The 20,314-nt window shown below is 39.9% G+C and overlaps 2 protein-coding genes across 3 annotated transcripts; one reads left to right on the top strand and one right to left on the bottom strand.

The window, feature by feature from the left end:
* The first annotated feature begins 429 nt into the window (after positions 1 to 429).
* hdac12 (histone deacetylase 12) lies at positions 430 to 3,325 on the top strand. Of its 2 annotated transcripts, none has more exons than XM_014014151.1 (8): positions 430 to 537; positions 667 to 810; positions 1,000 to 1,159; positions 1,248 to 1,438; positions 1,519 to 1,669; positions 2,527 to 2,643; positions 2,973 to 3,115; positions 3,201 to 3,325. In XM_014014151.1, the coding sequence occupies exons 1-8, from the start codon at positions 454 to 456 to the stop codon at positions 3,222 to 3,224; spliced, it is 1,014 nt and encodes a 337-aa protein (XP_013869605.1). In that variant the 5' UTR covers positions 430 to 453; the 3' UTR covers positions 3,225 to 3,325. The 2 variants fall into 2 exon arrangements, with proteins under 2 accessions (XP_013869605.1, XP_013869606.1); XM_014014152.1 differs by having other exon boundaries at positions 449 to 537; positions 667 to 751.
* A 926-nt stretch (positions 3,326 to 4,251) lies between these two features.
* Positions 4,252 to 13,884, bottom strand: trmt9b (tRNA methyltransferase 9B). Its single transcript, XM_014014141.1, has 4 exons — positions 13,634 to 13,884; positions 7,478 to 7,674; positions 7,155 to 7,328; positions 4,252 to 6,171 (listed from the first exon to the last, which is right to left on the bottom strand). The coding sequence occupies exons 2-4, from the start codon at positions 7,638 to 7,640 to the stop codon at positions 5,222 to 5,224; spliced, it is 1,287 nt and encodes a 428-aa protein (XP_013869595.1). The 5' UTR covers positions 7,641 to 7,674; positions 13,634 to 13,884; the 3' UTR covers positions 4,252 to 5,221.
* Positions 13,885 to 20,314: the final 6,430 nt, after the last annotated feature.

The following is a 20,314-nucleotide window of genomic DNA, read 5'->3' as shown; positions in this document are numbered from 1 at the left end:
GTGCAAACAGGCTTCAGAGTTGGATTCAGTGTCTAATTTATAAAAATGTACATCCTGCTATGTGTAGTCCTCAAAGTGATATTCAGCTACTAGCCTACTAATTAGCTCAATTTCTGTCTGATTAGGTGATGTGTTAGACACTTAGCAAATTGACTGATGTTGACTTAAAGAACGACACACATCCAATTTCTTTTTTGCCTTTTTTGTTTAATAATAAAAAAATATTTTTGCATTTAAAGAAACTGTTCAATTTTCTGCATTGATATATATTGCACTATTATTATTATTATTATTATTATTATTATTATTATTACGATTATATCAATAGTTATCTGCACTACTCACAGATGCAACGTCATTCAAACAGGGTGTAGTTAGTCCTCTGTGACAGCAGGGGGCAGCAGCTGCTGCTAAATCATCTCTCTCTTTATGTAAGAGACAGACAGCTCAAGAATGACCCGAATAAAGCAAATCTTCACCCACACTCGGCTTGTTGGAGTAGTTTTCAACTCGTGCAGGCGTTTCCACGCGGAGCTGGTAAGAACCTGTTTTATTTTTTATTATCATAATTATTATTTTAATAAATAGAAACTACTAAGGCACAGAACCGGAGCAGACGTGTTCCTGTTTAACCTAACCTGACAGCCCACCTGTTCACATTTCCAGGTAAGACCCGAATCCAGCGGACTTCCCATAATTCATCACGACAAGTATGTGTGCGAGCTTCCACCCAGCCACCGGTTTCCTATGGGCAAGTTTCCCCGCGTTTTACACTTTTTACTTAAAGACCAAGTCATCACAGAGAAACAGGTGAGGAAATCAAGGATAAAAAGATAACATTTAGTTTATCTTAAAATATTTTATTGGCCACTTTTTCTGTCAGTGCAGTAATTTTACCTTACCAGTTCATAAAGTCACTTTTTAATGTTACTTAACACACCCTAAAAATGGCTCTGAAACTTGACTGGTTGTCATAAATGTGAATTTTCTTCACAGTAGGTTTGGGCTCCTGAAATTGCCTCAAAAGACTTGCTCAGCTGTGTGCACTCTGAGGAGTACCTGAAAACCCTGCTAAATGGGACAGTGCATGAGGAAGAACAGAGGAGGACTGGGTTTCCCTGGAGCCAGGACTTGGTGCGACGCTGTCGATATGAAACAGGTGGGGGGGACAAACACCGCGCAGATACGATCTGGCAGCCGCAAGGCCTGCAAACATCTCGCTGCACGTCTGTGTCGTCTGCCAACAGGTGGGACTGTTCTGGCTGCGGAGGTGGCTCTGCAGAGGGGTCTGGCTTGCAGCACAGCGGGAGGAACCCACCATGCGTTCCCAGGCTACGGCTCTGGGTTTTGTCTCCTCAACGACTTGGCAGTCGCAGCCAAATGCTCGATGAGGTCGACCAAACGGAAAGTTCTAATTGTGGATTTAGACGTGCATCAGGTGGAGTTCTGATTGCTTATATTTTGTATCAATACCAACCTTTCTTTGTTGTCGTCTGTAACTTTCTTTGTGTCCTACAGGGTGACGGCACTGCTTTTATATTTAAAGAAGAGCCACATGTGTTTACATTCTCGATGCATTGTGGGAAAAATTTCCCCCTCCGCAAACAACAGAGTGACCTGGATGTCAGTGTGGAGGACGGGGTAGAAGACAAGGAGTACCTCGCCACAGGCATAGATCATAATCATTGCAACTAATAGATGTAACATTTGTACGACAGAGTATTAGGGCCACACAACAAGATGTTTTTTTATCATTATTACGAGGTTAAAGTCATCATTTTATGAGAATAAAGTCATAATATTACGAGAAAAAAAGTCATAATCATGACGCGTCTATTTCCCGTTCCTCATTTCCTCCTTATTTTCCCCACACCTGCTGTGTACAGCCATGTGTCTGTGTTTATAAAGTAGTCAATGACTCAGGTATGGTTAGATTAATATGCTTTCATCCAAATTAGCTACGACTAAATCCGTCAATGCATCCATTAATTACAATACGGCTTCAGTTTATAGTCGTTTGCATAATATCCAAGTCCTGCTACTAATAATTTGATGCTAATGTGCTAAAAGATAAACTATTTATTTATAGCAATACTAAAGAACAACTTGACAAGTTGCTCAACATTCCTCAGTAAAGCAGTGGTAACTGCATGCTTTTTCATGTAAAGGCTACAATATTATGACTTTTTTCTTGTAATATTATGACTTTAAACTCATAATATTACAACTTTAATCATGTAATATTATGCCTATATACTCATTATGACTTTAATTTTATACGACTTTAATGTTGTAATATTATGACTTTATTCTCGTAATTTAAAAAATTCTCTTTGTGTGGCCCTAATACTCCGTTGTACATTTGTACTATATGCTTCAAGTCATTTGTAATGTTTTGGAAATTATGAAAATGTATATTTTAGTTGTTTTTAGAGGCTTAAAAGCAGATTAAAAAGTGTACTGTATACAGACTTTTGTGCTGAGAGTGATTTTAATTATGCAGCTATTTGCTGCTGTCATCACCAGTGAATGCACACCTCCCGAGGCTTCTGGAGACTTTTCGTCCAGACTTGGTTTTATATGACGCTGGTGTTGATCCTCATTGGGAAGATGAACTCGGGAGACTCCGTCTGACAGATCAAGGTGAGTTTTTTTTTTCCTACGTTGTTACCCACAAAACATCAGTAAAGCTGTTTGCACACATGCACTTCAGTCGTCAAAACAGCTGCAGGTGGATGTGCTGACCTGTTTCTTGGTTTATTACTTGTAACATTGTGGACACAATAAAATACATGTGATACCAACACAGGCTCTTTAGCATAAACATGCTGTAGATAACCCCAGCTGTGACAGCACATCTCCAGCTGAAAACCCTCACGTGTGAAAAGCAGCCGCAGGAGCACTTTGAACCTGATCGTGCTGAACGTCGCCAGTGTACGAGTTTGAAAATAAAGCTGGCAAATGTCTCTTAGGGCTCTACCAGAGAGATCTGTACGTGATCAAAACGGCAGTGAGCAGAGGTATTCCTGTCGCTACGGTTATTGGTGGAGGATACTCCCAAGACCTGGACAAACTGGCCCTCAGACACTCTATTGTCCACAGAGCTGCTACCAAAGTAAATAAAACAGCTTATTAAATAAATCCTTTTTAGTACTGAAATGATTGCTCTGACTGACCGATTCATGCATTTTATGTTTCAGGTTTGGAACGACTGTGAACTTTAAAAGCTTCAGTTTTTGAATCAAGAGGATCCTTGTGCAAAAATACACACTCACTTAAAAATCAGAATTTGCACCTGAAATAAAACTCATTTAAATCAGTTTAAGTATAAATAAAACGTGATTTGTTTCATTTTTAGAAGCTAAGGCTTACAATCAAGGGTGTAACTTTAGGTCTCTCTGCCTGTTTATTTATTGAATTATGTTGGTAAGTCAAAAAAAATGTAGGTCCTCTGGATGGGTTCTTCTTTAGTGAAACGTTTCCTCTCTCCTCCAAGAGACTCCAACAGTCTGATGAGTTTCAGGTGAACTCAGCCTTATAAGCACTGCCTCCACATGGACAAACATGTTAGTCACATGCAAAAGAGGGCCATCGCCTAACAATAGGCTTGATTAACTCTATTTAGTCACATGCAAAAGAGGGCCATCGCCTAACAATAGGCTTGATTAGCTCTATTGTTCATCACCTGACTTATTGGCCAAAACATCCAAACCAATAAGTCAGAAGATGGGGCGCATGACCCTCTATGAACAATAAAACAATAAAATCACTCTGGTGCACTGCAATTTGGCTAGGTAAGATTACAACACATGATTCAAAAGCTACAGCCATGTGACTAGACTAAAGCCCCGCATGTCATTTTCAGCAGTTATGTTTAAATGTACACACAGCATTGTAAATTTAGAAATTAGGTCAGAGTTACTTAATGACAAAGTTGCAGCTGTGTACTTAACCAGTCACATTTATTGTGTTATTGAGCAAATGTTATTTTATTCGGGGGGTTGTATTGACTGGATCAAATTCTTGTGGGGGGTCAAAACCCCCCACTTCAAATTACGCCCATGCTTACAATCATCCAACTAACTTCTTAGTACAAAATCACTGTTTTCCGCAATAATGTTATTAGTGTAATAAATGCACTCTTATTGAATTGTTACACCTTGTGCCTTTAATCCTTTTATCTCACATTATGAACAAAGGTAATTGTTTTTACCTTTGTAACTGTGTAATTTGAATAAATACAACACAACATTCAAACAAAAATATTTTATGGAAGGAAACAGGATTCAAAATCATGAGACAATTAGTTTCACTTTAAAACCATCACAATTGGTCCACACATACTTTATTAAAAAAAAAAACAATAGGAACACTTCTTGGCACAAATGGGTAGAGATTAGCACTGTTTCAAGTGCCCCCCCTTTTTTATGTCAATTGCTGATCTCGAGTAGCAACATTATTAGTTGTGCAGTGCAATGTTTACTCACAGTATATGAGGCAGTTTAATTGCTGAGACACAATTAGTATATTGAGCTTGTTACGAAACACCATGCAGCTACGTCAAACTACATCGAGGACTTTGAAACACTTTGAGGTAAAGCACGAACATTTGACAAGATGATCTGGACAGTTTTGAGCTCAAAGTGTCGGATGGGAAATTACATATGAGCAGTTGGGAATCACCCATTCATAAAACAGGTACACGTATAGACATTTGCACAAAACTAAAAGTTTTAAAACAACTCAAAGCAGACGGAAATCTGAACTTTAGTCCCGCTAATAGGTTTAAAAAGAAAATATCAACACATCCTTTTGTATACAAGTCCTTTTAAAATGGTTCACATCAATGGCAGCAATTAAGCATACTAAATCGAATAAACGTAACCATAAGTCATTAGAACAGTGCTTTGTGTACTCATGTTTTAAATGAAATACTTAAAAATGTGATTTACTACAAAAAAAGTAATATCTGCACAATGCAATATTAGATCAAATAGTTCCATAAATGAATCTAAAACAGTGCAGGTTCTGATAGACAGACAAGTTTAAGACCACTTAGAAATCGAAAATCAAAAGAACTGGACCAGTGGCTAAAATTAGGGTTAACTTTACCCTCAGCAGTGACTACAGGTGCACGTTTATACACCTTTTTTTCCTACAAAAATGTATTACTTTAAATAAATGGTTCAGTGCAAAAACTTTGGCAAAATACAAGGTAAAATCAAATTTTCCATAAGTGAATTTTTTCGGCCACTACGCACCAGTTGGAATGGTCAAAGTAGGCGTGTTTCACACGGAGCTCTTCAACATTATGCTCTATGAGCTCTGCTAGTTCTCCCTCTCTGAAGACATGATAGTACCTCAGACAGGAGGCTTCCATCCACCCTTCACCCCCCTGAGGACCCTGTGTGCTTACCTGCTGCTCCTCTCCCTGAGACCCCTCATCTCTTTCGCCTTCAGACTCTTTCTGCAAAGAAATTAGATCAGGCAAAGCAAGCGAGCCACACTCCTGGGCTAAAGATACTGAGAGGTCTTGTTTTTCTGTGCTGTTGTTTCTAACAGTGCTGTCAGTGCTTCCAGAGTCATTTGGTTCCTTGTGCAGTTCTGTGACCGGGTCAAAGACGTCCTCCTCTGAGCCGATCACAGACGGAGGGGAGAAGAAGCTCGAGACTTGCTTGATGAGGCCTCGTCCTCTTCTGCGTAGGTTGGACTTGTTCCCCTCGTTTTCCCCTGTGGGTGAAGATAAACACTGCAGGTCCCTGGAGGATGGCCAGGAGATGGCCAAGCTCCCGAAGTCAAAGACTGAATCCAGAGACCTGGAGAAGAACCACAGTCTCTGCATCCTCTTCTGCGGCATGGGGCTGGGCAGATCTTCTTCATCAGCCACAGAGGATGTGCTTCTAAACTTCCTGTGCTTGTCGGCGTTATCTATGGCTTCGCTCACACTCTGTGTCGTGGCTCGTCTTCTGGGCTTGACATCTTCTCTGCTGACACCGGAGGGCGAATGAGGGTGGGGGTTCCAGGGAACAAAGATGTCCTGTTTCTCAAATTTGCGCCGCTTCTGCTCCATGGCCCATACGTAAATCATAATGTGGCCGCCCACCCGCAGAGTACGAGCCATCTCCTTTATTGCTCGAATGCGTCGTTCTTTGGTGGAAAAGTGATGAATGACTGCGAGGAAAATATACATATCTTTTTCAGAATAAGGCAAAGTGACTATTTTTTCATGATGTGTCGCAATTAGCATTTATAAGAAACAAAACACATTGTGTACATATGGGATAAATGAATGTGTGGGTGACTGCTTCTATTTAAGCTTAATTGCACTCTAGCTTTAAGACACAGGAGTTCATTTACAGGCAACACAAGATGTGGTAAATTGATTGATCTGATTCTGAACAAATGGCTCCTGCAGCTGTTGAGTTTGTGCAGGGTTCCTACAGTTTAAAGCAAGATGAATTTAATACTTTTTTACACCAAGTGAAATTAAATTTAAGACCAATTTCTTAGTAAATACAAATTACAAAAAAGTAAAAACTGGTAGAAACTCATGAATCAAAGTATATTTGGTTGAAGTATTCAAATATTGCTGATAGAGCAAATGTTTTTATCCATATCTACCTATAGCAGAAACGCTTTTAGCAGTCAGTTTTAAACTTAATTTAATTTCAGGAAATCCTCTAACAACCCAAAATTTGGAGTTTTTAGGACCCACAGTGGGGTCTTAACCCCAGTTTGCTGCAGACGAAACCTTAAAGTGCCCGTGACATCAGTTTTTTGTAAGAAAAGTGAATGCATTTTTGTAAAGACAACATTAACATATTACAAAATGAATTTCACGTTGCCCAGATGAACAGTTGTTGAGATATTTGCATGTGAAGTAACAGGAAGTGATGTCAAAGGGGAATGACTGCATGTGAATATTTAAAAATAATTGTTTTTTACCAATTATTTTAATATTTGAAATGAACTATAATCATCCTATTTACAATGTGTTAACATTTTTAAGACTTCTGAAAGATTGATTTAAGACATTTAAGGATAATTAAGGCCTTATTTTTGGATTGATGAATTCAATGCCTTTTAAGACTTTTTAAGGATATGCAGGAACCCTGTCATGCACATGAAGGGGGTGTGCAGCAGCCCCCCGTTACCTGCGATGGAGAGCACAGCATCGAAGCAGCCATCTCTGTAAGGCAAGTGCAGCCCGTTGCACATCTGCACCTCGTGTCCTTGGCTCCAAGCAAAGTCCACCAGGGGGCGACAAACATCGCACCCCAGCTTGAACACTTCCTTGTTGATGTGAAGATACTTGCCATTGCCGCAGCCTGCCGAGGACAAAACAATCAGCAACAAAAGTGAAAATCTGAACAACACAAATAAAAAATTATTTACATATGGAAAACCTATTTCAAATGAACTTTTTTTTATTTAAAACAGAAAGCAACAGAAAAACACGTCAGGAAATGAAACCCACCAATATCAGCGACTATGCTGCCAGGCGGCAGGTCCAGCAGGAACTGTTGCACTTTGGGCCAGGCTTTATAGCGGCTGTCGTTGAAATATGGAGCGATCTTGTCGTAGACGCTGTGCACGTGGTCTCTCTCCAGTTGACAGGCAGCCTCCTCCATCATGTTCATCCAGGCTGCCTCATGCAGGCTCACAGCATTGTGGCTGCAGTGGGAGGGAGACAATCTATCAGTCCACCAACTCATTTCTCAATTTTTTTTTCTGGGTAGAAAAACCATACCACATCAACTTTAATTACAAAGCACTTAAACAACCATAGGACCAAAGTGCTGTACAGTCACAGTCAATAAAACACACAACAGTCACAGTACATAATATAAGTCAAATCCAAAAATTAAAACGATACAATAAAACAAGCACACAAACTAATTAAAATAATCTCAAAACAAATTAAAAGTCAATATCTCAGATGGTGCCAAAAGCCAAAGAGATGAGATGGGTTTTTTAGTAGCGTTTTAAAAGCCGACAGGGACGTGGCCTGTCTGACGCCCAAAGGCAGCTTGTTCCACATTTTAGGAGCAGCAGTGGAGAAGGCACGAAACGTACAATATGAACTCCGCAGTGCTGCTTCTCACCACACGCTTGTTAAAATCCAACAAGGTTCAGCAGACACACTGAAACGTGTGTCAGGCTGCAGTGATAATTTAATGCCAAACCCTCCGCTGTGTGTGCTTCAACCAAGTACCTGCAGCCTCTGCCCTCCAGCCGAACACGTACTCATTACGAACATGGACATGTCATCATGTTTCCACGACAGCTAATTTTTACAGTAAAACTGCAGCTAAAAGGTCAGCGAATAAATCATCAACAGCAGAATCCAAAGTGGACATTATGGTTTATTTCTCTCTAAATGATTTCATGTATTAAAATTACCACCACAGGTAAGTGCTGGGCTGCTCGGGCTTTATGAAAATGAATATATTTGTTAGAACAAGTACAGATCACTAAAAGGATGCTTCATTTCTCATGAAATTGATTCAGTTAAATGTGATAGACTAAAAAGAAAATTTACAAGAATGATTTGCTGTTTATTTTACAATGATATGCTAAATAGTATCTGGGTGTCTTGTATGTGGGTGATGGTAGGATAGAGCGGGAGATGGATTGACAGATTGGGGTTTCATCCTCAGTAATGAGGGCGTTGCTTCGGTTGGTCGTGGTCGATTTACTGGTCTGTCTATGTTTGAACTACGGTCTTGAGACGTGGATCATGAGTCATGACCAAAAGAACAAGATACCAGAAACAAGCGACCAAAATGAGCTTTCCTTCGTAGGGTGGCCGGGATAAGCCCTCACTGGGTGAGGATCTGTCATCAGGCGTGAGCTCGGCATAGAGTCGCTGCTCCTCCGCATCGAAAGGAGTCAGTTGAGGTTCATCGGATGCCTCCTAGAAGCCTCTCTTGAGGTGTTCCAGGCACGTTACGCTGGTAGAGGGCCCCGAGGAAGACCCAGGACTTTTGGGAAAGTGTCGCTGGGGAGGATGTTTGGGTTTCTCTCCTAGACCTGTGTCCTCTGCAACCCAACTACAGAAAAAATGCCAGATTGAGATGGAGCTAACTAGTCTGGAGAGATGTGGAGTCTTGACGGCATTCACATCCTCTGCCAGGGTCCAAGCACCAAACTATAATAAACGAATGTTTTGTGTGCACTATCTATAGTTTGTAAAATAACTAGCATGTGAACGTCTGTACAGATGCTGCTGTGACACCTAAATTCCCCCTCGGCAGGACAGTAAAGGCTATTTCTATTCTAATAATTTCATTCATGTCAATAAACCCTGCTAATTCATTCATGTCATTACAACTCCTAATTTCAGTCAGTCTTGGTGTGAGTCTTTCCAGGTTGCAGTACTGGTATACTAAAAGAGACTATCCAGTTTTGCATTATACTTATGTCTGAAACCGGTTGACCCTAATTAGTATTACGGGTGCCTTCAAGTTTTTATCAGCCATTCAACTTGTTTAACCTCCTAGGACCCTGCATCCACATATGTGGACAACACATTTTGGGTGGTCTAGACCACAATACAAAATTTTACACTTTAAGGTTCTGGCGTCCACACATGAGGACTATATACTGCCTCTTAGTGGTGTCAGAATAGTATAGCACATTACAGGTTAGATTCAGGATGGCTGCCAACACATCCAGAAATTCAGATGGCAACTCTTGATACAAAATTCACTCAGGTAAAAAAAATTCAGGTAAATTTCATGACTGATTCTTGTTCAGGTATTTTCTTAAGTGTTCAATGTTTGTTATGGAGGTCAAATTTTACAAAAGTTTGTAAATGTAATGATTTACCATCCTGCTAAACTTTATGTCCACAAATGTGGACATAGGGAGTTAGTTTTGCAGAAAATGTTTATACGTTATTTCAACAAAATGTGATGAATGAAATTGTACTTTCTGATGATTTTGGTAGAAAACAATAGTTTACAACAGTGCAAGTAGATATAGCATGTTTTATAAATAAAGAGAGAGAACAAATGTGCCACTGGGTTAGTTTGGTATCATTATAGCTGTCACAGGAACTCCAACAAAATTACAGATATCTGCGTTAAAGATGAAAACAACAAGACCATCTCCAAGCAGCTTCAAGTTCCTGTACCGACTGTTGCCAATATCTTTTAAAAATATAACAGTCATAATGTTCTAGCCAACCTCCCACGAGGAAATGCAGGTTGAAAAGACAGATAGTGTGGATGAAAAAAAAAAGGGGGAAAAAAAGCCAATGAAACCCATGCAAGCTGAACTTCAAGGTCAAGGTAAGTCACTTTATCATCATTCCAACTGTTACATTTTGAATCATAATGAGCTTCAAGGAAGAAGATCAAGGAGGGCTCCATTTTTGGCAGAGAAACACACAGAAAAAAAAAGGCAGACAGGAATTTGCCAAAACATACGCTGACAAGTAGTGCTGGGCGGTATACCGTTTTGTACCAAATACCGGTTTTTATTTTTGTCATGATATGAATTTTCTGAATACCGGACATACCGGTTTAAATAGCCTGAAAACGTGCAGACCGTTTCGTTGCAGCCACCAGTGAACTGTTTCCCGGGGGACACTTTTCCTCGCAGCACCACTATGTGCGTTAGCATGCTAATGTTATTGTTGAGCAGTTTGTTGCAGCGGTGGGTGGCGAGTCCGCTACTTATATTGACTGACGTTAAAAAACATCCCATTTTCACCATCGGTGAATGTAGTAAACACATTTTCAGTGATGTGTATGGTTAGATTTAACGCGAGGTTAGTTAATATGGAGACATTATGCTGATGGAGACTTAACGTGGTTCTATTGTGAAAAGCCCGGGGGGAAGTAGTTTGTAGTAGAATTGCAATTGACTGGTGAGCAAGGTGAGTCGTGCTGATAAGCTTTAATAAATAACATAAAACAATAAACCCGATCATAAGCTTTTCTTAACCCTCCTCCTTCATGACTGGACCAAAATGCGAGATTACAGTCTCCAACCACCAGTCAGAGAAAAGATGTTTAGAGGAGGGAAACAGAGACACAGACAGAGGTACAGTAAAAGAAAAAAGTCAATAAGCAGTGTTTGTACATTTTATTTTCAGCCGACCTGTGATGAAAAGAAAAATAACGTGATATACCGTGAAACCGGTGTAAATGTTGAAAATACCATGATATAAAATTTTGGTCATACCGCCCAGCTCTACTGACAAGCACCAAAGGTTCTGGTACTGATGAAATAAAACACAACAAGCATTTTGACCAGTCGTATCAGCAGGGTGTTATTTTATTTTATTTTATTTTATTTATTTAATCCTGGAAGGATACCAACAAATCTAGCTGCATCTGTCTTTCAGTGGGTAAATTCAGCCTCAGCTCAGGCTCTACTTTCATCTGAGATTCTGATTGAGGACTGACACAGACACATTCTGGTCAGTTCTGGCAGTCTGACTTATCCGACAGCATCACAGCTTTTACAGCTTCAACTGAGACCGCCACTGAAATAGTTTTGTTCCCACAGCACAACATACTCTCCTAACCCCTATGCTGAGAATTTCAGGAATTATGTAACTGAGCTTCTTTGTGTTTTTCACAGCTCCCACTGCAGTCCACTGACTTTATTAGGATGCAGCCCTGAGCTCCTACAGAGCTGCTGCTGTGGTGCCCCCCAGCTGCTTGGCACATAGAAGTATTTATTTATGGTTAATACTGCAGAAAAGGTTACATTTCAACTTTAGGCAAAAAAATAAATAAATAAATGAAATACTCAGAGGAAGCAATTGATGTAAAACTAAACAGAAAAGTGTCTCCAGAAGACTTGAGACTGAGGCAAAGATTGACCTTTCAGCAAAAACATTGACCTGAAACAAACAACCAAAGATGCAATAGAAATTTTAAATCATTGGTGTCCAGTCTTATCCTGCAGGTTTTAGATGTTCCCTGCCCTTCAGACTAAAAAAACTGCTGTCCATCCAATATTACTGAGCTTTAATGAGCGAAAACATTCAGCCTGTGCAAATCTGCTTGAGACATACAGTACTCCAGAAGACTTGCAGCAAGAGGAACACGATGAAAAACACCAAATTTAGAACTTTAGTTATATTTTTCCCCCTGTAGTATTTAGGGGTGTAAGAAAATATCAATACACAGAAATATACCAATGTTTTATTTCCTGACTATCGATTCTCAGAATCAGTGCATGGATTTTTAATTAAGGCTTAATGGATGGCTGTTGTAAGAAGACAGTTTTGTATGAAGTACCACAAAGTGATACTTGAGTAAAAGTCAGGGTTCCCACACCTTGGTCAACATCAAATTCAAGGACCTTTCAAGGACAAGTGTAATTTGTGGCTGTTTTCACAAACTTTCCAGGGCCTTGAAATCTTTTTTTTCAAATTCACAAACTTTCAAGTATTTCAAGGACCCGTAGGAACCTTACCAGTATCTTACCAGTAGGAAGATATTTTAAGCCTGTATAGGGTCATTCTTTAAAAAACATGAAAAAATAGTATCCTGAAATCAATCCATCTTTTAATATCGTCATTTAGTTTTTTCAGTCTCTTCAAGCTGAAGTTTTGAAAGAACCAACATGGCCCATTTAGCTCAATTGAAATCTGTCATTGAATAAATTCTGATTAATTAATCCGAAGCCCAGTCCTGCAGTCTAATGAATCACATAACACTCCACTGCACTTTCCTGATAAGGTTAACCAGAATTAAACCCGTCACACGTTTCCCCTCCACCTCTCCAAAACACACATCCATGTGATATTTGTCAAGGAGTGTAATAATCACAAATGTCTACAGCAAAGGCTAACCTGACATTAAAATATGAAATTTTACTACAAACTGATTGCCAGAGCTTTGCTGTGCATTAAGAGGCTGGTCTATATGCAGCATCCCTGACCTAGTTTTGGATTATCTGCATTGTCCAAGTGGAAGTAAAACCTCCGGGCAGGGAGAGCATCAATCCAAAAATTTCATTTAAAAATCAGTTGGGAACTCTGGAGGAGCTCAGAGATCCACAACCACCTTGATCACATCATTATCTGGGTTGCAATTTAAGTTTCCCCCCTCTTAGCTCAGTATAAAGCGGTCCTCAGCTGACATTATATAACCAGCAGCTGGGAAGGCTACAGCACTGCTTCTGACTGACATTCGCAGCTAAAATTAAATCCGGGGACAGATGCAATGCATGACACATCGATTTGTTGATGAAAAAGTGGGAGGACACTTGATTGATCATCGGTCATTGTTTTGTTCTTTTGCACATTTACGTAAATTCAAAAATGATCATTTAGTTCTCAGTTTAATCAGTGCATCACTGATAATTATTATCCTAAAGCCCAAATTATTTTTGAGAGCCCCCATAACTGTGGCAGAGAGCTCTGATGGGCTGAAGGAGACAGGTGAACACAGAGGTCAGGTTCTCTGTGTGGGTCTACTTCATGTCCCATCAAAGTTTCTAATAAGGTTTCCCATCCTAACCCAGGATTAAACCCCACGCTCTCCGAATAGAATTTAACCTTATTTAAATTCCATTTATCCACTATAATAAGTGCTGGGACTACTTTGTCAATATCTGCACATCTCTTTCTGAAAATGTATCCCCTTACAAAAGGTAAAACCCTTACCTTTGTGATGTATTTATCCGCCCCTGTCTCCTCTCAGGTCGCCGCCGGAGTTCAACTTCCCTCTTTGGAACATGAGCTGGATCTACATGATGGGGCTGGCTGGCAGGAGGACCAGAGGCGGGTGTTGGTCACGGACAAACCGGCAGCCGTCTCGCCGACATGGGGAGGACGGATGGAGGGAGCTGAGATCTAAAAAACTCCCCCTCCCATGTGTGTGTGTGTGTGTGTGTGTGTGTGTGAGCGCCCGAAGCGTAACTGCAGCACGGCATCATGTCCATATCATCTGTCCAGGTGGTGAGCGTGCGCGGCGGGGCTTCCGGTTGAACGCTTCAAAATAAAAGTAGGCCAAAAACGAAATGGTTGCCAACAATGAGCACAGAAAACACCCTACCTAGATAAAAAAAAAAAAGAAGCATGCATTAGAGACACATCAAAAAAGCTTAAATGTTTTGTGTGAATTTGTAAAACTGTAGTTACATTACTTGGGACATTTGGTGTCAAACTCGAGGCCCGCGAGCCAAATGTTGCCTGCTACTGCATTTTATGTGGCCCCCAAGGGCATAAAAGATGCACTAATATCTTTAAATAATTTTATGTTGCTTTAAAGTCGGCATTGACCATAAACTACATCTCCCATAATGCATAGATTATTTCCTCTACAAAAATGATGACTTCCCATCACAAGGAGTACAGAGTTCAAAAATAGCTGCAACCAGTGAAATTTGCTGCGTAGAAACTCCATTTTGCTGCAGTGTCACAGACTACTTCAGTGTTTACGAGAGAACATGTTAAAATGTTGTTTCTGTGCACAGAATACTACATAGAGCTCACCTATTGATTGTAGCTGTAGCTGTGCTCAGCCATAATAATGAGACGAGGAAAGCGACATTTTGTGTTTAGTCAAATTAAACACAAAATGTCAAAGTTAATTACAAGTGGCCCTTTGAGGGCCACACCACCAGAATTATCATGTGGTCCTTTTTAAACAAAAATGACTTTGACACCTCTGTTCTATTATATAGATTTGATCAACAGCGTTAACCAGCAAATACAGTTTTTGTATGAATGATTTTTGTCCTTTAGCACATTTTCATGGGTCTAAAATTGACAAAAAACCAAGTCTGATGTACAGAAACTCTACTATACAGTGATTTTATTTTATTATTATATAATTATATTATCAATTATTTTTTTATTTATTATATGCATTCCAATTAAAACTTTAAGATTTAGAGACTCCAGGTAAAACTGAACATTTTCCTGTTTCCTCTCCTAATAATCACCTCATATCACCTTTGTAAGGAAAAAAAAAGAGTTAAAATATGAACGAACACCTTCAGTAAGAATCCACTTGTACTGATACATCATCGATTATATAAATACATCAATCAGTCAGGAGGACTTATTGATGATTTACTGAAGGTGGATTTTTAAGCAGGACTTTTACTTTTTAACAATGTCAATTTCTTTATTGGAAATTTGATATAAGTTCTATAAATCACATTTAAAGTCTGTCAAACCTCAAGCCCTATGGTCTTCTCCTAAATATTACATCACAATGCATTTTCTACTCCACCCAGGTTATTTTTCGGATTTTATTTTGAAGCCCAGAAACGCTTATTTCCGGTCCTGGTGTGTGTAACTTGAACCGTCTGTAGGTCGTTGGTGTGTACATAAAAGACACGCTGTGCGGTCGCAGCACACGGTTCTCATTGGCTGCCAGCGTCACGTGACAAGCCTGTACAACAAACACTGAATTGGCCCCTTGACAGCTTTAATTTCATGCTTCAGCTCCCTTTTTCCATCAGCCCTAATGAAGTTTGCTAAAGATGGCAGCAGGATGAAACCACAACCTGAAAACCTAACGACTCAAATGATTTCCCTGGAACTGGTAACAATTTAATTTTATCTTTGATCTAAAAATTCCTTGTTTGGAGGTTCTCATTAGCACCAAGTATAAAAGAGTGTTTCCTGTTCATCCTGCTCTTCCACAAAAGGATCCTGTGCATGAGCAGAATATTAAAATGAAGTAAAATAAACTTGCTTTTAACCCATTGTTTTTTCCCAGTGGGAAATCAAAAGTACCCTCCCTCATCTAGTTTTTATTATACTCTAGTGTGCCTATTGTGATTAGTTTTTTTCTTCTTCTTCTTTTCTGATGATTATCAGCAGTAAGTGGTTCATCACTGCCTTTCAGAGAGCACAAATCACTAATCACAGCTGTCTTACATAATCATCATTCTAAGCACGCCTGCCATGTGCTGCTGCAGGCTTCCTCACATCACAAACCACATTTCACCTGGCGAATATATGTGTTTCCCACACATATGGTGTTGGCAAACGGATCGTAAAAACAAAAGTCACACAGACACAGAAAACACAGGTGTTTCCCTTGTGGAGATCCGTCAGGCCTGTGTGATCATAAGCCCGTTTAATGGTCGACATCCTACTGTCTGTTTGTTTTCAAGGTCTCAAATTGTCGTGAGGCAACAGTAAGATAAAAAAGGAAAAAATATACAATCTAAATGGCTCTTTCGCTTCGTGAAAACAGCGATGCAGACAATTAGAGCAAAATAAGTAATACCATTTATACTGATCTTTTAACCTTTGTTTGTAAAACTAACTTTAATAGCAAAGTACTGAGATGTAAGAAAATCCTATAAACTTTGAGTTCAATGTTTAATCCTTAAATATTTTTATGATGCCAGGAAACAACAGGCTCATTTAATCCCTTCACAATAAATCCCTTCCTGTTTTGGAGCTGCATATTGTGCCGGTGTTGTAAAAAGGACCGGGGACTCTTGCTGGTAGATTTCTGTCTGAGTCAACACACCGTGGGCAGTGCCAACATATGAGAGCTGACCTAACATGCAACAAAGTAGAATTCCACATTGTTCTAAAACCTGGGTATACTAATGCACCCCCATACTGTTAGAGAGGCTGACTTTTGATCTGTACGCTGATGGTTCCTCTCCTGTTCAGTATAGTGTTGGGTTTTCCAAACAATTCCAAATTCTTCCAAATCCAAATAGAATGGTCCATTTGTGTTTGTGTATGTCTCTTTCCTGTCCTCTCAAACCCAAATGGTCAAGGCAGATGGTCGCGCTGTGTCTGGTTTGGAGGTTTCTTTCTGTTAAAGAGTTTTTCTCTCCACTGCTGCCAATGTGCTGCTCAGGATGGAAGACTGTGATAAAGTGTAGGTTCAATACAATTTGCTGGCTTTCTTAATTTTTTTCTTTTTTTGTGATTTGTACAGAGTCATGAGACAACATTTGTTGTGACTTGGAGCTATTTAAATAAACAACATTGAATATAATTGTCCACATTGCCCAAGTTCATTTTATACCACTTCCTTTTGCAGCTCCTTCCCACATCTCTTTTGGAGACGTGTTGCTGCCATCACATTCACAMTTCCCCCCCCAGTTTGTACCATATGTTGACCCTGTAAAAGTATTGATGGTGTCAAAAATGTTGAAGAGTAAGAAAAGAAACCCATTCGTTCATGTTGATGTTTGTAAATTACCAGAAGTTAAATTTAGTTCTAAAAATAGAAATATGCTTCTGAAAAGGTCATAAAAGCTTGGCTCACGAATGATTGATAACCAGTTTCACTGTGCAGATGCTTGTTCTTTAATTTTGAGAAAAATAAAATCAAAAGTTTTTAGTTTTCTGTAAAGTCACATTTCTCACAGATGTGGTTAAATGTAATCAACTTCAGAGGGATGTTTTCCTGCAAAACAAAGCTTTCTGGTTAGCTGGTCTCAATAAATTTTTTGGAGCAAAGTTTTCTTCCATGGGACGACATGTCAAAGGTGGGACCTCTGTTCTGCTCTGTTCTGGATATATATTGGATTCTGATCACTGGATTCTACAGATATAGTGGTCTCCTGGTGTTCTACAAAAAGCATCGGTGGCTGTTCATTTCCTGGCTGCCTGACCTTTATGAAGAATTGCCGTTCTATCAGCACTCAGACTTTTGCCTTGAGCGAGCTGGACTCAGTCTGCAAGCGGTTCTGCTGAGAGTCGCGGGCCGGCTGTGGTTCCTGGACTTTGCTGGCCAGATGGAATTGATGATCTTGGAGAAAACTGATAGTACGGCTCAGAAGAATTTGTCCACATTATTTATCTGATTGGATTTGCCACATTGAGAGGTACCAGCGGGCATGAAGGCAGATGGAAAATTGTTATTGTCTGCTTGGCTCAAAACATTTTCTTCTGTTCCCAAATAACTGATTAGAGAAGCTGGCTCTCCTACATGGCCTTGAGCTGTGGACTAAATTCTTCCTGGATGTATACGTCGACTGAGGGTCTGCCCCCCACCCCCCCCCACACACACACAGACCCGTCCGTGATCTGGTTCCTGGAGCAAGCTGAGGACCGCACAGAATGAACACTTAACATCCATATTCTGGACTATGGCTGCGTGGGTTTTCGGGACTCGATTCTTTGGGCTCATTTTTCAGATTTTCACACAAGTGCATTCAACAATCATGGCTTCAGATACACGCCCCCCTAAACTCACTTACAGGTGCTGGTCATAAAATTAGAATATCATGAAAAAGTAGATTTATTTCAGTAATTCCATTTAAAAAGTGAAACTTGTATATTCATACATTACATACAAACTCATATATTTCAAATGTTTATTTCGTTTAATTTTGATGATTACAAATGACAACAAATGAAAATCTCAAATTCAGCATATCAGAAAATTAGAATCTTGTGAAAAGGTTCAAAATGGATGGCACCTGGTACCACACTCTAATCAGCTAATKAACTCAAACCACCTGCAAAGGCCTTTAAATGGTCTTTCAGTCTAGTTCTATAGGCTACACAATCATGGGGAAGACTGCTGACTTGACAGTTGTCCAATAGACGACCATCGACACCTTGCACAAGGAGGGCAAGACACAAAAGGTTATCGCTAAAGAGGCTGGCTGTTCACAGAGCTCTGTGTCCAAAAACATTAATAGAGAGGCGAAGGGAAGGAAAAGATGTGGTCGAAAAAAATGTACAAGCAAGAGAGATAACCGCACCCTGGAGAGGATTGTGAAACAAAACCCATTCAAAAATGTGGGGGAGATTCACAAAGAGTGGACTGCAGCTGGAGTGAGTGCTTCAAGAACCACGACACACAGACGTATGAAAGACATGGGTTTCTGCTGTCGCATTCCTTGTGTCAAGCCACTCTTGAACCACAGACAGCGTCAGAAGCGTCTTGCCTGGGCTACAGAGAAACAGGACTGGACTGCTGGTGAGTGGTCCAAAGTCATGTTCTCTGATGAAAGTAATTTGCATTTCCTTTGGAAATCAAGGTCCCAGAGTCTGGAGGAAAAGAAGAGAGGCACTTCATCCACGTTGCTTGAAGTCCAGTGTAAAGTTTCCACAGTCAGTGATGGTTTGGGGTGCCATGTCATCTGCTGGTGTTGGTCCATTGTGTTTTCTGAGGTCCAGGGTCAACGCAGCCACATACCAGGAAGTTTTAGAGCACTTCATGCTTCCTGCTGCTGACCAACTTTTTGGAGATGCAGATTTCATTTTCCAACAGGACTTGGCACCTGCACACAGTGCCAAAGCTACCAGTACCTGGTTGAAGGACCATGGTATCCCTGTTCTTAATTGGCCAGCAAACTCTCCTGACCTTAACCCCATAGAAAATCTATGGGGTATTGTGAAGAAGAAGATGCAATACACCAGACCCAACAATTCAGAAGAGCTAAAAGCCACTATTAGAGCAACCTGGGCTATCATAACACCTGAGCAGTGCCACAGACTGATCGACTCCATGCCACGCCGCATTGCTGCAGTAATACAGGCCAAAGGAGCCCCAACTAAATACTGAGTGCTGTACATGCTCATACTTTTCATGTTCATACTTTTCAGTTGGCCAACATTTCTATAAATCCTTTGTTTTTATTGGTCTTCAGTAATATTCTAATTTTCTGATATGCTGAATTTGAGATTTTCATTTGTTGTCATTTGTAATCATCAAAATTAAATGAAATAAACATTTGAAATATATGAGTTTGTATGTAATGTATGAATATAATATACAAGTTTCACTTTTTAAATGGAATTACTGAAATAAATCTACTTTTTCATGATATTCTAATTTTATGACCAGCACCTGTACTTCTCTGGCTAATAAATGTGCTCTACGCAGAGGTTTTTTGTAAACACCATAGTGTCAGTGTTGATATGATGTTTTTTCCCCTCATCTCCCCTTGCGTGGTTTTTAGTTTTTTTTTTTTTTCTTTTAAGGGTTGCACCATCTCATGATGTCTTCATGATGATGATCCTTGCTCTGTGAAGGGTCAGTGGCTGCATCACCCAGGGCACCTGTTCTCCCATGTTTGTTGTGTTCTGTCTTCTTCTGAATGGGTGTTCTGAACTGTAATTTCATTGTGCTCTGTGCAATGACAGTAAAGGTCTTTCTTATCTTATCTTTCTTGAAGCAGTTATCATTAGTTTGAGTAATGAGTTTTCCTGCTCATGTAAAGCTTTATCAAGGTCTTGCATGAAGGGAAGCAGCTGCCATTATTGTCTGGGGAAATATAAGGGTGGTCTCTATTTAATGAAGTTATTGCATGTTGCATTAGATTTACAGTGAGGTATGGACGAAAAAAATTCTCCCGGTTTATAAATAGCACGCTTTATGTTGAGGCAGATCTAATCAGTAAC

Source organism: Austrofundulus limnaeus, unplaced genomic scaffold (genome assembly GCF_001266775.1).
Source record: "Austrofundulus limnaeus strain Quisiro unplaced genomic scaffold, Austrofundulus_limnaeus-1.0 Scaffold110, whole genome shotgun sequence".
NCBI classification, from domain to species: Eukaryota; Metazoa; Chordata; class Actinopteri; order Cyprinodontiformes; family Rivulidae; genus Austrofundulus; species Austrofundulus limnaeus.
The sequence above is the reverse complement of the archived record's forward strand: the minus strand, read 5'-3'. Positions and strand labels throughout refer to the sequence as shown.

What these genes read in the sequence shown, in the direction of transcription:
- hdac12 (XM_014014151.1), top strand. Translation starts at nt 454, where the DNA reads ATGACCCGAATAAAGCAAATCTTCACCCACACTCGGCTTGTTGGAGTA. An exon ending in ACGCTGTCGATATGAAACAG is followed by an intron (nt 1,160 to 1,247) that starts GTGGGGGGGACA and finishes GTCTGCCAACAG; the next exon opens with GTGGGACTGTTCTGGCTGCG. An exon ending in TCCACAGAGCTGCTACCAAA is followed by an intron (nt 3,116 to 3,200) that starts GTAAATAAAACA and finishes TTTATGTTTCAG; the next exon opens with GTTTGGAACGACTGTGAACT.
- trmt9b (XM_014014141.1), bottom strand. Translation starts at nt 7,640, where the DNA reads ATGAACATGATGGAGGAGGCTGCCTGTCAACTGGAGAGAGACCACGTG. An exon ending in CAGCATAGTCGCTGATATTG is followed by an intron (nt 7,329 to 7,477) that starts GTGGGTTTCATT and finishes TGTCCTCGGCAG; the next exon opens with GCTGCGGCAATGGCAAGTAT. An exon ending in TGCTGTGCTCTCCATCGCAG is followed by an intron (nt 6,172 to 7,154) that starts GTAACGGGGGGC and finishes TTTTCCTCGCAG; the next exon opens with TCATTCATCACTTTTCCACC.